The 14,371-nt window shown below is 39.9% G+C and overlaps 1 protein-coding gene across 9 annotated transcripts in view; it reads right to left on the reverse strand.

The window, feature by feature from the left end:
- Window positions 1-14,371, reverse strand: part of AKAP10 (A-kinase anchoring protein 10) — an 87,798-nt gene that overhangs the window by 30,723 nt on the left and 42,704 nt on the right. For 7 of the 9 annotated variants that reach the window (XM_047706822.1, XM_047706816.1, XM_047706813.1 and 4 more), the window contains 4 exons: window positions 13,528-13,626; window positions 2,363-2,447; window positions 1,437-1,560; window positions 252-388 (listed from right to left, as the gene is read on the reverse strand). In XM_047706822.1, coding sequence (XP_047562778.1) covers window positions 252-388; window positions 1,437-1,560; window positions 2,363-2,447; window positions 13,528-13,626 — 445 coding nt within the window. The remainder of the gene's footprint in view (window positions 1-251; window positions 389-1,436; window positions 1,561-2,362; window positions 2,448-13,527; window positions 13,627-14,371) is intronic. The other 2 variants (XM_047706820.1, XM_047706818.1) reach the window with 2 other exon arrangements.

The raw sequence follows: 14,371 nt of genomic DNA on the forward strand, positions 1-14,371 counted from the left end.
CCAATTCAAATCTTTCTTCTGTGAAACCTCCCTAACTCCACCACCATCATCCTTCTTGCCACACACAAACCACCCATTCCCCTAGCAGAAATATTTTTTCCTAAGAATCCTAAAATGTTCCATAGGAAAAGATGCTTTTATGCTATTCCCTGTGAGCTCCTTGACAGCAAAAACTGGATTTGTCTTTACTTCTGATATACATAAAAAATACTCAATATTTGCCAGATGCTGAATACATCAATAAAACTCACTTGTCATATAAAATCATGGCATCGTTCTGTGCCTCCTGTCCATCATACTGGCCCTTTTTGGCAGCAAGTTGCGACTGGAAGTTATCTGCTGCCAACCAGAACTGTAAGATATTCACTGCATCCTCTTTTTCCATGTACTAGGAAGGAAAAATACAAAAGAACACAAGACTATCAACAGATTTCTCTAACCATCTCTAATCCATAACCCCAACCATTAAAAATGTAGACATATACAAAAAAACAAACAAAAAAACAGAAACAGAGGTATTTGTTCAGTTCATGCCAGTAAGCAACTCACAGTCCCTCTTGAGACTGAAAAGTTGAAGATCATTCTCACAGGGGGGGAAAAAACCAAACAACTAACAAGAACCCCACCACATTGCTGGGTACAAACTTAAGTGAACTGGAGTAAGAATCACAGTAAAGATGATCCGTGGTCCCTCAGTGGCTAACATACAAAAAGTAAACTAAGCAGACCAAGTCTTTTAAACCCAATCACTTCCATCCCTCCATGCAGCCACCGCAACCTGAACAAATGGGGCCTTAAACTTACGGGAAACAGAGGGAGTGAGAAAGCAAATCAACCAAAAGCTCTGTTCTTGGGAGAGGCCGAGTGCAAGTGTATATCTACATTAATGTTTCGTGAGCCTGGAAAATCCTCTCCTCTCTACTTAATAGTCATTTGCTTTTGCAACGAAAGAATTTCATTTGCTGAAATCTAACAAATATGCCTCAAAGAGATTAATCTACTCATTGCTTGAGAAATCCTATCAGGTGGCTAAAATAAAAGTGGTGATAGTAGGAAAAAATTTACTCCTTTTCTTTCTCTCTTCTGAAGTCTGGTCCACAAATATGTGTGCCCTGGAATCAAGTATCAAGTCTATGGTTTTAAAATGGCTCCAGATAATTAAAAATAGGCATTATCTTATAAGAAGTTTAATTAAGTTTTCAAAATTAGAGTTATTTTACACTGAGTTTTCATGTTCTCTTTAACCTGACCGATATGCTGTTAAAGTACTCTTGCCTTTAGGTGTACAACTTAACATAATAAAATTATTTCATTCCAGTGATCTTTTTGGAAATGATTTGGCTCTTCCATGTTATTTTCAATAAAGGGGACCCCAGCATTTCTAGTTTAGAGGCTAGAATGTTCTAACAGAGTGTGAAAGGAAATGCAGACTTTACCTCAGAGAAATAAAAGAGGGCTGACTCACAGAAGAGAATGTCAGCCAGGTAAACAGTCCCACTGGTCAGCACTTCAATCTGGTATTTACAGAAATGGTGACTTCGCAGAAACTCACTAAAGTGCCTGCACGTGGACAAAAAGGGAAAATTTGAGGGAACGATCAAGGAAAGAGCTTAACTGGGAAAAATATACTCTTTCCATTCGATGCCTAGTATATCTTAAAAGCCTAGGTCAACACTACCTCTCCTCCCATGGTGTCGTTCCTGGTTCCTAGACCTGGAAGTAATCTCTCTTAGAAACTTTGTAGCTTTCCTCTGGTATGTGACACAAACTACCTCATATTACATGTAACCAAAGAACATACCCTACTTCTCTTAATAGGCTGTAACTTCCTTCAAAGCAGGTACTATATCTAACTATGCCTTGCAAAGAGCACCCTTTTCATAAATACTAAATGAATCAATATGTACATTTTTTTCCTTGCGGGCATGCAAAAGTAATTCATCTTAAAAAAAAAAAAAAAAAAACTTTGGAGGCAGTTTCAACCAATCTATGTGGATTTAGTAATAGAGCAACCATTAAGCTTAAAACGTGCGCTAACAAATTAGGATATATAACTGAACATGTGCATAGCTTAAATAAATTCTAATAGTCACACTATTCTAATAATCACCCCCAAATGACTTCAGAATTTTAAAAAATTCTTTTAACTTAGGAAATACTAACATTAAAAACAAACATGTGTTTTATTTTTAAGAGTTCACATAATTTATATTTAAAAGACACCACAAACCAAGGTAGTCTTAGATATGCCTATAAGATCCTGTAAACATTCAAAATACTTAAGTCCTCAAAAATTGATCCTTCGTAGTTGAGTGAACCCAAATCCCAAAACCCAAAATGTGAAAGTACGAAATTAACTTACTCTTGCTCCATTGCACTAAAGACTATGGACTGTGCCAAAATGAAACAGTTGGGATCCACCTGTCCATCTTCTCCACAAATCTTTGCTGTAAAAGAAATGGTAAATACATTTCTACTAAATCCAAACCATACACCTCTGTGGATCAGAGTAGGAAAATAACTGGAGAGGCATACAAATCAGAAAGTTTTAAATAGAGCTAAGAAAAATACAGGTGGACATATAATCTTGAGGTAGGAAAAGTCTTTCTAACCATAGATATAAAGGCAGAAATCAAAAAATTCAATAGCATAAAATTAATTTCTATGCATAAACACACCCATAAAACAAAATTAAAAAGGCAAACTGGGGAGTGCCTGGGTGGCTTGGAGGGTTGAGCCTCTGCCTTCGGCTCGGGTCATGATCTCAGGGTCCTGGGATCGAGCCCCGTGTTGGGCTCTCTGCTCAGCGGGGAGCCTACTTCCCCCTCTCTCTCTCTGCCTGCCTCTCTGCCTACTTGTGATCTCTGTCAAAATAAATAAAATCTTTTTTTTTTTTTTTTTAAAGGCAAACTGCAGGGCAGGGGGAAATGTGCAGCACCAATGACAGTTTACCCTGTATATGACAGATTATTATCATTCATATATCAAGAGCTCCTACAAACTAGTAAAAAATGTCCCCAAAGAAAAATGAGGAAAGGATATTAAGAAATAGTTCGCAAAAGGGGTGCCTGGCTGGCTCAGTCTGGAGGGGATGCTCACTCAGGGTTGTGAGTTTAAGCTCCATGCTGGCTGGGTGTAGAGATTACTAAAAAAAAATTAAATAAACTTAAAAAAAAAAAAGAATAAACATAAAATGGCCAATATGAAAAAATACACATGCTCACTAGCAGTCAAATAAATATAACCACAAGTTAGAATAAGGAGGCACCCTACTGTTTGTCTAGTAAACTGGCACAAAATTGTTGTAACAATGCACAAGTTTAATTGTTTAACACTGCACTGCCTTGCTTGGGCAAGGACATGGGAAAACGGACTCTAACTAGTGTTAGTGAGAATATACTGGTATATCCTTTTCTGGAAAGCATTGTGGGAGTTTATAGCATAAGCTTTAAAAATAAACATGCCCTTTCAATCAGCTATTCTAAGATGGCAACTTAAAAGAGTTATGAATTTGTAAAAAAAAAAAAAAAAAAAAGTTTGATCTGTAAAAAAGTTTATCAGAATGTTGTTTGGTAGAAACACGAAATGCGCTAAAATTAGAAATTACCTAAGTAAACCACAGCACATCAGTAAGCTGGTTAGCCAGCTATTAAATATGGCTGGAAAAAACCATTCACCTACGATGGCTGGTTTCACCTAAAGTTCACGACCTCAGTGAGACCTGAATGAAACCCAAGGATCGTACTATAGTTTCCGGGTCCATTTACTCTCATACTCTGCCAGATAACACACAACCCAGTTTCTCCTCTCTTGGAACACCTTAACAGCTCTTTTACTCTCTCTGCTGATGACTTTGCTTCCTGCTTCAATAAGAAAATAGAAGCGGGGAGGAGTCAAGATGGCGGAGAAGTAGCAGCTGAGACTACTTCAGGTAGCGGGAGATCAGCTAAATAGCTTATCTAAAGATTGCAAACACCTACAAATCCAACGGGAGATTGAAGAGAAGAAGAACAGCAATTCCAGAAACAGAAAATCAACCACTTTCTGCAAGGTAGGACTGGCGGAGAAGTGAATCCAAAGCGACGGGAAGATAGGCCGGCTCCCAGCGAGCGGCGGAGCAACGGAGTACAAAATCGGGACTTTTAAAAGCCTGTTCCACTGAGGGACATCACTCCAGAGGCTTAACTGGGGTGAAGCCCGGGCGGGGTCAGCGCGGCCTCAGGTCCCGCAGGGTCGCAGAAGGATCGGGGATGTCTGAGTGTCGCAGAGCTTACCGGTATTAGAACGGGGAAGCCGGCTACAGAGACAGAGCCGAGGAGTGACTCTCAGCTCGGGGCTGCCTTGAACCGGTCGCAGACTCGGTCAGCTCGGAGCGCGGCCGGAGGCCAGGGTGACGGGAGACATTGGGCGCTGTTCTCTGAGGGCGCACTGAGGAGTGGGGCCCCGGGCTCTCGGCTCCTCCTGGCCGGAGACCGGGAGGCCGCCATCTTCACTCCCGTCCTCCGGAACTCTACGGAAAGTGCTCAGGGAACAAAAGCTCCCGAAAGCAAACCCAGCAAACCCGAGCAGATTACTCAGCCCGGCCCTGTGTAAGGGCGGTGCAACTCCACCTGGGGCAAAGACGCTTGAGAATCACTACAACAGGCCCCTCCCCCAGAAGATCAACGGGAAACCCAGCCAGGACCAAGTTCACCTACCAAGGACTGCAGTTTCAATACCAAGGAGACTGGAAGAATTCCAGAGGAGAAGAAAGCAAAGCACGGAACTCATGGCTTTCTCCCCATGATTTTTTAGCCTTGCAGTTAATTTAATTTTTTTTTCTTTTTCAATTTTTTTATCTTTTTCTCTTCTGCTAAATTTTTTTAACTTTTACCGTTTTCTTTTTTTAACGTTTTTTAAATAGTTTATCTAATATATATATATTTTTTCCTCTTTTTATATTTTTTCTTTATCGGCTTTCTTTTTTGAATAGCTTTTTTTTTTTTCTTTTTTCTTTCTGAACCCCTTTTTATCCCCTTTCTCCCCCCTCACAATTTGGGATCTCTTCTGATTTGGCTAAAGCAAATTTTCCTGGGGTTGTTGCCACCCTTTTAGTATTTTACTTGCTCCTTCATATACTCTTATCTGGAGAAAATGACAAGGCGGAAAAATTCACAACAAAAAAAAGAACAAGAAGCAGTACCAAAGGCTAGGGACCTAATCAATACAGACATTAGTAATATGTCAGATATAGAGTTCAGAATGACGATTCTCAAGGTTCTAGCTGGGCTTGAAAAAGGCATGGAAGATATTAAAGCAACCCTCTCGGAAGATATAAAAGCCCTTTCTGGAGAAATAAAGGAACTAAAATAGAACCAAGTTGAAATCAAAAAAGCTATTAATGAGGTGCAATCAAAAATGGAGGCTCTCATTGCTAGGATAAATGAGGCAGAAGAAAGAATTAGTGATATAGAAGACCAAATGACAGAGAATAAAGAAGCTGAGCAAAAGAGGGACAAACAGCTACTGGACCACGAGGGGAGAATTCGAGAGATAAGTGACACCATAAGACGAAACAACATTAGAATAATTGGGATTCCAGAAGAAGAGGAAACAGAGAGGGGAGCAGAAGGTATGTTGGAGAGAATTATTGGAGAGAATTTCCCCAATATGGCAAAGGGAACAAGCATCAAAATCCAGGAGGTTCAGAGAACCCCCCTCAAAATCAATAAGAATAGGTCCACACCCCGTCACCTAATAGTAAAATTGACAAGTCTTAGTGACAAAGAAAAGATCCTGAAAGCAGCCCGGGAAAAGAAGTCTGTAACGTACGATGGTAAAAATATTAGATTGGCAGCAGACTTATCCACAGAGACCTGGCAGGCCAGAAAGAGCTGGCATGATATATTCAGAGTACTAAATGAGAAAAACATGCAGCCAAGAATACTATATCCAGCTAGGCTATCATTGAAAATAGAAGGAGAGATTAAAAGCTTCCAGGACAAACAAAAACTGAAAGAATTTGCAAATACCAAACCAGCTCTACAGGAAATATTGAAAAGGGTCCTCTAAGCAAAGAGAGACCCTAAAAGTAGTAGATCAGAAAGAAACAGAGACAATATACAATAACAGTCACCTTACAGGCAATACAATGGCACTAAATTCATATCTCTCAATACTTACCCTGAATGTTAATGGGCTAAATGCCCCAATCAAAAGACACAGGGTATCAGAATGGATAAAAAAACAAAACCCATCTATATGTTGCCTACAAGAAACTCATCTTAAACCCGAAGACACCTCCAGGTTTAAAGTGAGGGGGTGGAAAAGAATTTACCATGCTAATGGACATCAGAAGAAAGCAGGAGTGGCAATCCTTATATCAGATCAATTAGATTTTAAGCCAAAGACTATAATAAGAGATGAGGAAGGACACTATATCATACTCAAAGGAACTGTCCAACAAGAAGATCTAACAATTTTAAATATCTATGCCCCTAACGTGGGAGCAGCCAATTATATAAGCCAATTAATAACAAAATCAAAGAAACACATCGACAAGAATACAATAATACAATAATTTTAACACTCCCCTCACTGAAATGGACAGATCATCCAAGCAAAAGATCAACAAGGAAATCAAGGCCTTAAATGACACACTGGACCAGATGGACATCACAGATATATTCAGAACATTTCATCCCAAAGCAACAGAATACACATTCTTCTCTAGTGCACATGGAACATTCTCAATGTGAATAGATCACATTCTTGGTCCTAAATCAAGTCTCAACCGGTATCAAAAGATTGGGATCATTCCCTGCATATTTTCTGACCACAATGCTCTGAAGCTAGAACTCAATCACAAGAGGAAATTTGGAAAGAACCCAAATACATGGAGACTAAACAGCATCCTTCTAAAGAATGAATGGGTCAACCAGGAAATTAAAGAAGAATTGAAAAAATTTATGGAAACAAATGATAATGAAAACACAACGGTTCAGAATCTGTGGGACACAACAAAGGCAGTCCTGAGAGGAAAATATATAGCGGTACAAGCCTTTCTCAAGAAACAAGAAAGGTCTCAGGTACACAACCTAACCCTACACCTAAAGGAGCTGGAGAAAGAACAAGAAAGAAACCCTAAACCCGGCAGGAGAAGAGAAATCATAAAGATCAGAGCAGAAATCAATGAAATAGAAACCAAAAAAACGATAGAACAAATCAACGAAACTAGGAGCTGGTTCTTTGAAAGAATTAATAAGATTGATAAACCCCTGGCCGGACTTATCAAAAAGAAAAGAGAGAGGACCCAAATAAATAAAATCATGAATGAAAGAGGAAAGATCACAATGAACACCAAAGAAATACAGACAATTATAAGAACATACTATGAGCAACTCTACGCCAACAAATTTGACAGTCTGGAAGAAATGGATGCATTCTTAGAGACATATAAACTACCACAACTGAACCAGGAAGAAATAGAAAGCCTGAACAGACCCATAACCAGTAAGGAGATTGAAACAGTCATCTAAAATCTCCAAACAAACAAAAGCCCAGGGCCAGACGGCTTCCCGGGGGAATTCTACCAAACATTTAAAGAAGAACTAATCCCTATTCTCCTGAAACTGTTCCAAAAAAATAGAAATAGAAGGAAAACTTCCAAACTCATTTTATGAGGCCAGCATCACCTTGATCCCAAAACCAGACAAGGATCCCAGCAAAAAAGAGAACTACAGACCAATATCCTTGATGAACACAGATGCAAAAATTCTCGCCAAAATACTAGCCAATAGGATTCAACAGTACATTAAAAGGATTATTCACCACGACCAAGTGGGATTTATTCCAGGGCTGCAAGGTTGGTTCAACATCCGCAAATCAATCAATGTGATACAACACATTAATAAAAGAAAGAACAAGAACCATATGATACTCTCCATAGATGCTGAAAAAGCATTTGACAAAGTACAGCATCCCTTCCTGATCAAAACTCTTCAAAGTGTAGGGACAGACGGCACATACCTCAATATTATCAAAGCCATCTATGAAAAACCCACCGCAAATATCATTCTCAATGGAGAAAAACTGAAAGCTTTTCCGCTAAGGTCAGGAACACGACAGGGATGTCCGTTATCACCACTGCTATTCAACATAGTACTAGAAGTCCTAGCCTCAGCAATCAGACAACAAAAGGAAATTAAAGGCATCCAAATCGGCAAAGAAGAAGTCAAACTATCACTCTTCGCAGATGATATGATACTATATGTGGAAAACCCAAAAGACTCCACTCCAAAACTGCTTGAACTTGTACAAGAATTCAGTAAAGTGTCAGGATATAAAATCAATGCACAGAAATCAGTTGCATTTCTCTACACCAACAACAAGACAGAAGAAAGAGAAATTAAGGAGTCCATCCCATTTACAATTGCACCCAAAACTATAAGATACCTAGGAATAAACCTAACCAAAGAGACTAAGAATCTATACACAGAAAACTATAAAGTACTCATGAAAGAAATGGAGGAAGACACAAAGAAATGGAAAAATGTTCCATGCTCCTGGATTGGAAGAATAAATATTGTGAAAATGTCTATGCTACCTAAAGCAATCTACACATTTAATGCAATTCCTATCAAAGTACCATCCATTTTTTTCAAAGAAACAGAACAAATAATCCTAAAATTCATATGGAACCAGAAAAGACCTCGAATAGCCAAAGGAATATTGAAAAAGAAAGCCAAAATTGGTGGCATCACAATTCCGGACTTCAAGCTCTATTACAAAGCTGTCATCCTCAAGACAGCATGGTACTGGCACAAAAACAGACACACAGATCAATGGAACAGAATAGAGAGCCCAGAAATAGACCCTCAACTCTATGGTCAACTCATCTTCGACAAAGCAGGAAAGAATGTCCACTGGAAAAAAGACAGCCTCTTCAATAAATGGTGTTGGGAAAATTGGACAGCCACATGCAGAAAAATGAAATTGGATCATTTCCTTACACCACACACGAAAATAGACTCAAAATGGATGAAGGATCTCAACGTGAGAAAGGAATCCATCAAAATCCTCGAGGAGAACACAGGCAGCAACCTCTTCGACGTCAGCCGCAGCAACATCTTCCTAGGAACATCACCAAAGGCAAGGGAAGCAAAGGCAAAAATGAACTTTTGGGATTTTATCAAGATCAAAAGCTTTTGCACAGCAAAGGAAACAGTTAAAAAAACCAAAAGACAACTGACAGAATGGGAGAAGATATTTGCAAATGACATATCAGATAAAGGGCTAGTGTCCAAAATCTATAAAGAACTTAGCAAACTCAACACCCAAAGAACAAATAATCCAATCAAGAAATGGGCAGAGGACATGAACAGACATTTCTGCAAAGAAGACATCCAGATGGCCAACAGACACATGAAAAAGTGCTCCATATCACTCGGCATCAGGGATATACAAATCAAAACCACCATGAGATATCACCTCACACCAGTCAGAATGGCTAAAATTAACAAGTCAGGAAATGACAGATGCTGGCGAGGATGTGGAGAAAGGGGAACCCTCCTACACTGTTGGTGGGAATGAAAGCTGGTGCAACCACTCTGGAAAACAGCATGGAGGTTCCTCAAAATGTTGAAAATAGAACTACCCTATGACCCAGCAATTGCACTGCTGGGTATTTACCCTAAAGATACAAACATAGTGATCCGAAGGGGCACATGCACCCGAATGTTTATAGCAGCAATGTCTACAATAGCCAAACTATGGAAAGAACCTAGATGTCCATCTACAGACGAATGGATAAAGAAGATGTGGTATATATACCCAATGGAATACTATGCAGCCATCAAAAGAAATGAAATCTTGCCATTTGAGACGACGTGGATGGAACTAGAGGGTATCATGCTTAGCGAAATAAGTCAATCGGAGAAAGACAACTATCATATGATCTCCCTGATATGAGGGAGAGGAGATGCAACATGGGGGGTTGAGGGGGTAGGAGAAGAGTAAATGAAACAAGATGGGATTGGGAGGGAGACAAACCATAAGTGACTCTTAATCTCACAAAACAAACTGAGGGTTGATGGGGGGAGGGGGTTGGGAGAGGGGGGTGGGGTTATGGATATTGGGGAGGGTATGTGCTATGGTGAGTGCTGTGAAGTGTGTAAACCTGGCGATTCGCAGACCTGTACCCCTGGGGATAAAAATATATGTTTATAAAAAAAAAAAAATAGAAGCAATGAGAAAATTATTTCCATCGCTCCCACATCTACCTGGACCTCTACCATGCACTCTGCCTTTGAGCACCGGGCCCCATCCTCTTTTGCCTCCTCAAGACTTCTTTCTTACAGCAGTTGTCCTCTGTCTCCTGCATCAATTTTTCCTTTGTTGCTGCCTCATACTCACCAGCTAGAGTCTGTGTGCTATACATTCATACTTGTTTGTGTGCTATATCTCATATCCTTATAACACATCGCCACAAAGAAACAAAACAAAAAAAACCACTGTCCCTTGACTTAACATCCTCTTCCAGCTCATCTTAATAGCAAAATGCCTCTTAGGAGTTGCTCATACCTGCTGTCCTCACTCCGCCTCCTCTGGCGAAGTTTCTGTCTCCAGTGGTCCACTGAAATTAAGGTAACTGATGGACCAGCTGTCCACAAGGCTGGCAAGTCCATTCCATTCCTTACTTAAAATCTCAGCAGGATTTAACACACTCTGATTACTCCCTGACTCCCAGAAACACTTTTTCACTTGGCTTCCATTAAGAACTACTCTTCTGAAACATAGCAGATACAGAGCTGACTTTACGGGCTGCTCCTTCTGTGTCTCCTTTGCTGGTTCTCCCTCACCCACCAGACTTGTGAATTTTAGGCCTGCCCCAAGACACAGTCCTTGGCCCTCTTGTCTGTTCACCGTACTCACTCTGAGGATAATGTTATCCACGGCTCTAAACCCATCTATATCCTGATGACTTCCAAACACATCGCCAACCCAGGCCTGCCTCTCTCATCAATTCCTTGAACAGATATCCAACTGCGTATGTGACTTTCACCATTTGGGCACCTACAAACCCAAACTCCTGATTTTTCCCTTAAGCTATTACCCCTATAATCTTCTTCATTTTATAAATGGCAACTTCACTCTCCCAGTTATTCAGGTTTTTCAAAGAACTGAAGTCATGCTTGACTCCTTTTTCCTTCTCACCCTGCTCATTTTCAAACCATCAGCAAATTCTATCAGCTGTACCTTCAAAATATTTTTTAAATTCTACTTCAAGGATTTGCAGAAGATGAAGGAGGCAGTGGAAGCATAGTTTCTGGGTTATTCTGAATCCCCATATAAAAAGGAAGTAATTAGACAGCAACACCAGAAACCCATGAATAACATTTACAGCAAAACTAGGCAGGTGGGGTACACAGTAACAGTGCAAGTGCAGACTTCTTCCAACTATAACGTATTTGAAGTACAGCTGTATTAGAATATTCCAACCAAAAGAGGAGAACATGGGGTAGGATTAAGAAGAATGGGGCTCAAAGAGGAAAAATGACTGGTCTGAAAACATACAGGTAATTAACATTTTAACTTTCTCAGATCCCTTAATCACTAAATATTATCAACTTATACTTCCAAAGATTATTTCCCCCCTCATGGTACTGTATCATTAATTAGATACAGTTTAAGAAAAGGAAAAAAAAGAACTGAGGTGGTATTTGTGGGGTTTTTGGGTTTTTTTTTTTTTTTTAGATTTTACTTATTTGCCAGAGAGAGAGAAAGAGAGAGAGAGAGAGAGAAAGGGAGCACAAGCATGGGGAGCAGCAGACAGAGGGAGAAGCAGGCTCTCCGCTGAGCAGGGCACCTGACGTGGGACTCGATCACAGGACTTTGGGATCATGACCTGAGCTGAAGGTGGACGCTTAACCGAATGAGCCACCCAGGCATCCCTGTTATTTCATTTTTTAATGTAATGTATTTGGCTCAAAATCCCCCCTTTTTTCCCCTACCCCAGATAGTTTAGTTATTTGCTGGTAGAAATGAGTGCCCAAAGGAATCACTAGCCAACCAATTCCCCAAACAGTCAAATTCTCATCAGTCAGGACACCCTAGTTGTATTATTATACAGGAATTGTTGGTCTAGAGAAGTCTGGAAGATGGTAGCCACAAATTCCCACATAAAAATAGAGGAATTACATAGAAAAGCCAAAATCCAATGACAACATTTGCAACAAAACTGGGTGAAAACCCAAAATACAAGCAAACGGGGACAAACAACCACTACCCACAAGACCTACATGCTAGAAGCATCTGTGTGGAAGAAAGAAAAGGAAAACAATGGGCCCAGCATCTGACGGGCCCCAAAATAGCCAACAGTTGTTCACTGGGAAGTATGGTGGGCCAATTTAAGAACTACAGCTCAGACAGGAAAGAGTTTTACTGTCTCCAACGATGACTGAGTGCAAAGTATCTCTGGTGAAGACTTCAGGAGCCCCATGCTGGGAAGAATCTGTTAACAGCATGATTCATTTCATAAATCGAAAATACAAAGTCCCTGTAATAAAAATTAAAACTCAGTACTAGGGCTTGATGGGAATATAATATTTATTTAATGAACAAACAAACCACTGTCATCTGTGATTACAGGTGCACCTAAGGTCCTTCTGATACAACACAACAAAAACTGACAATTTTTTTTAAGGTTTTATTTATTTATTTGACAGACAGAGATCACAAGTAGGCAAGAAGGCAGAGAAGCAGGCAGAGAGAGAGAGGAGGAAGCAGGCTCCCTGCTGAGCAGAGAGCCCAATTCGGGGACTCAACCCCAGGACCCTGGGATCATGACCTGAGCTGAAGGCAGAGGTTTTAATCCAGTAGCCACCCAGGTGCCCCCAATTTTTTTCTTACTAGGACCTACAGAGACATAGATTTACCTGACACAGTATACATATACATATATGAAAACAATGTCCTGGAATGATGTTTGTTTGCCCTTATTACTGAGCACTTCAATTTTTCTATTCTAGTCCTTTTTTTGGCAGAAAGCTAGGTCTAAGAGGAGACTGGTCTGAATTTACAGTTTGAAAACCACTGCCAAATAGCATACTACTTAATGTGTAGGCTAAACTACAAATCCTGACTGCCGTGTCTGAGTTGTGTTACTCTGGGCAAATTATTCACTCTCTTTGTGCTTCTGATTCCTCGTTTATAAAATAACAACTATATTTACGTTACAACGTTCTTTAGAAGATTAGAGTTTATCCACGAAAAGTGCCTACAATGCTGTCTAGGACACAGTGAGTACTCAATAAATGTGTGCTACCATTACTTCCTTGCTGCTGTTGTTATTTGAATCAAAGTCTAAGAATTTGGGTCCAATATATGAGAGAGGAAAATCTAAAGTGAGATACAGTGGATATATAAAGTGCTCTGAAAACAGACTAGGAAAGGATATGTTGAATTCCATGTTCATAAAAAATCTCTTAGTTAATAACCAAAACCATGCATTATTTATTTATTTTTGCCATAGCTTCAAGCACTGCTTACCTATGATGTCATTTCTCATTGCTTCTGTAATTGGTATTGGTTTAGCAGCATCTGGAGATATATATTTGGTAAAAGTATTCACTGCATCTTGTTCTATACCTGCAAGGAAAGAAAGGGATAACTTCAAAATTCAAAGAGCAACTTGGACGAGTAATGGACTAGAATCATGAGCAGCAGACCTATTTGCGGTATGACCAAGCAAACACACACACAAATCCATATACATATATTACAAATATAAATATGTATCGCAAAGTATTTAGGGCAAAACAAGCCTCCAGCACGTTATGTTTTCACTGTCTGGTTTGTGGAACAGAGTTCTATGTGAATCTCCCCCCTGACTCCCATCTAAACTAATGAGCTCCGCAACAGCAATTACTTCTGCATGTTTTCTTTCCAGGTCTCTTCTCCAAGTCTCAACTTGAAGGACTTGCACAGCAAATGTAACAGCAAGAGCTGTTAAAAATAAAAAATTATTTATAAACCTACACTTAAAATATTTTACAAAATGATTTCACATTCATAATCACATCTGTTTAACTTTCAACGACCTGAGAAGGTTAAAACAAGGAGTCTCAAACTTTTGAGTCTCAGGACTTCTTTGCAACTCTAAATTACTGAGGAACCTAAAGATCTTTCGTTAGTGGGAGTTTTGGCTATAGATATGAAGGTATTAGAAATTTTAAAAAAACTGGGGTGCCTGGGTGGCTCAGATGGTTAAGCCACTGCCTTTGGCTCAGGTCATGGTCCCAGGGTCCTGGGATCGGGCCCCACATCGGGCTCTCTGCTTAGCAGGGAGCCTGCTTCTCCCTCTCCCTCTGCTGCTCCCCCTGCTTGTGCTCTC

This window comes from Lutra lutra, chromosome 16 (assembly GCF_902655055.1).
Source record: "Lutra lutra chromosome 16, mLutLut1.2, whole genome shotgun sequence".
Taxonomy (NCBI): Eukaryota; Metazoa; Chordata; class Mammalia; order Carnivora; family Mustelidae; genus Lutra; species Lutra lutra.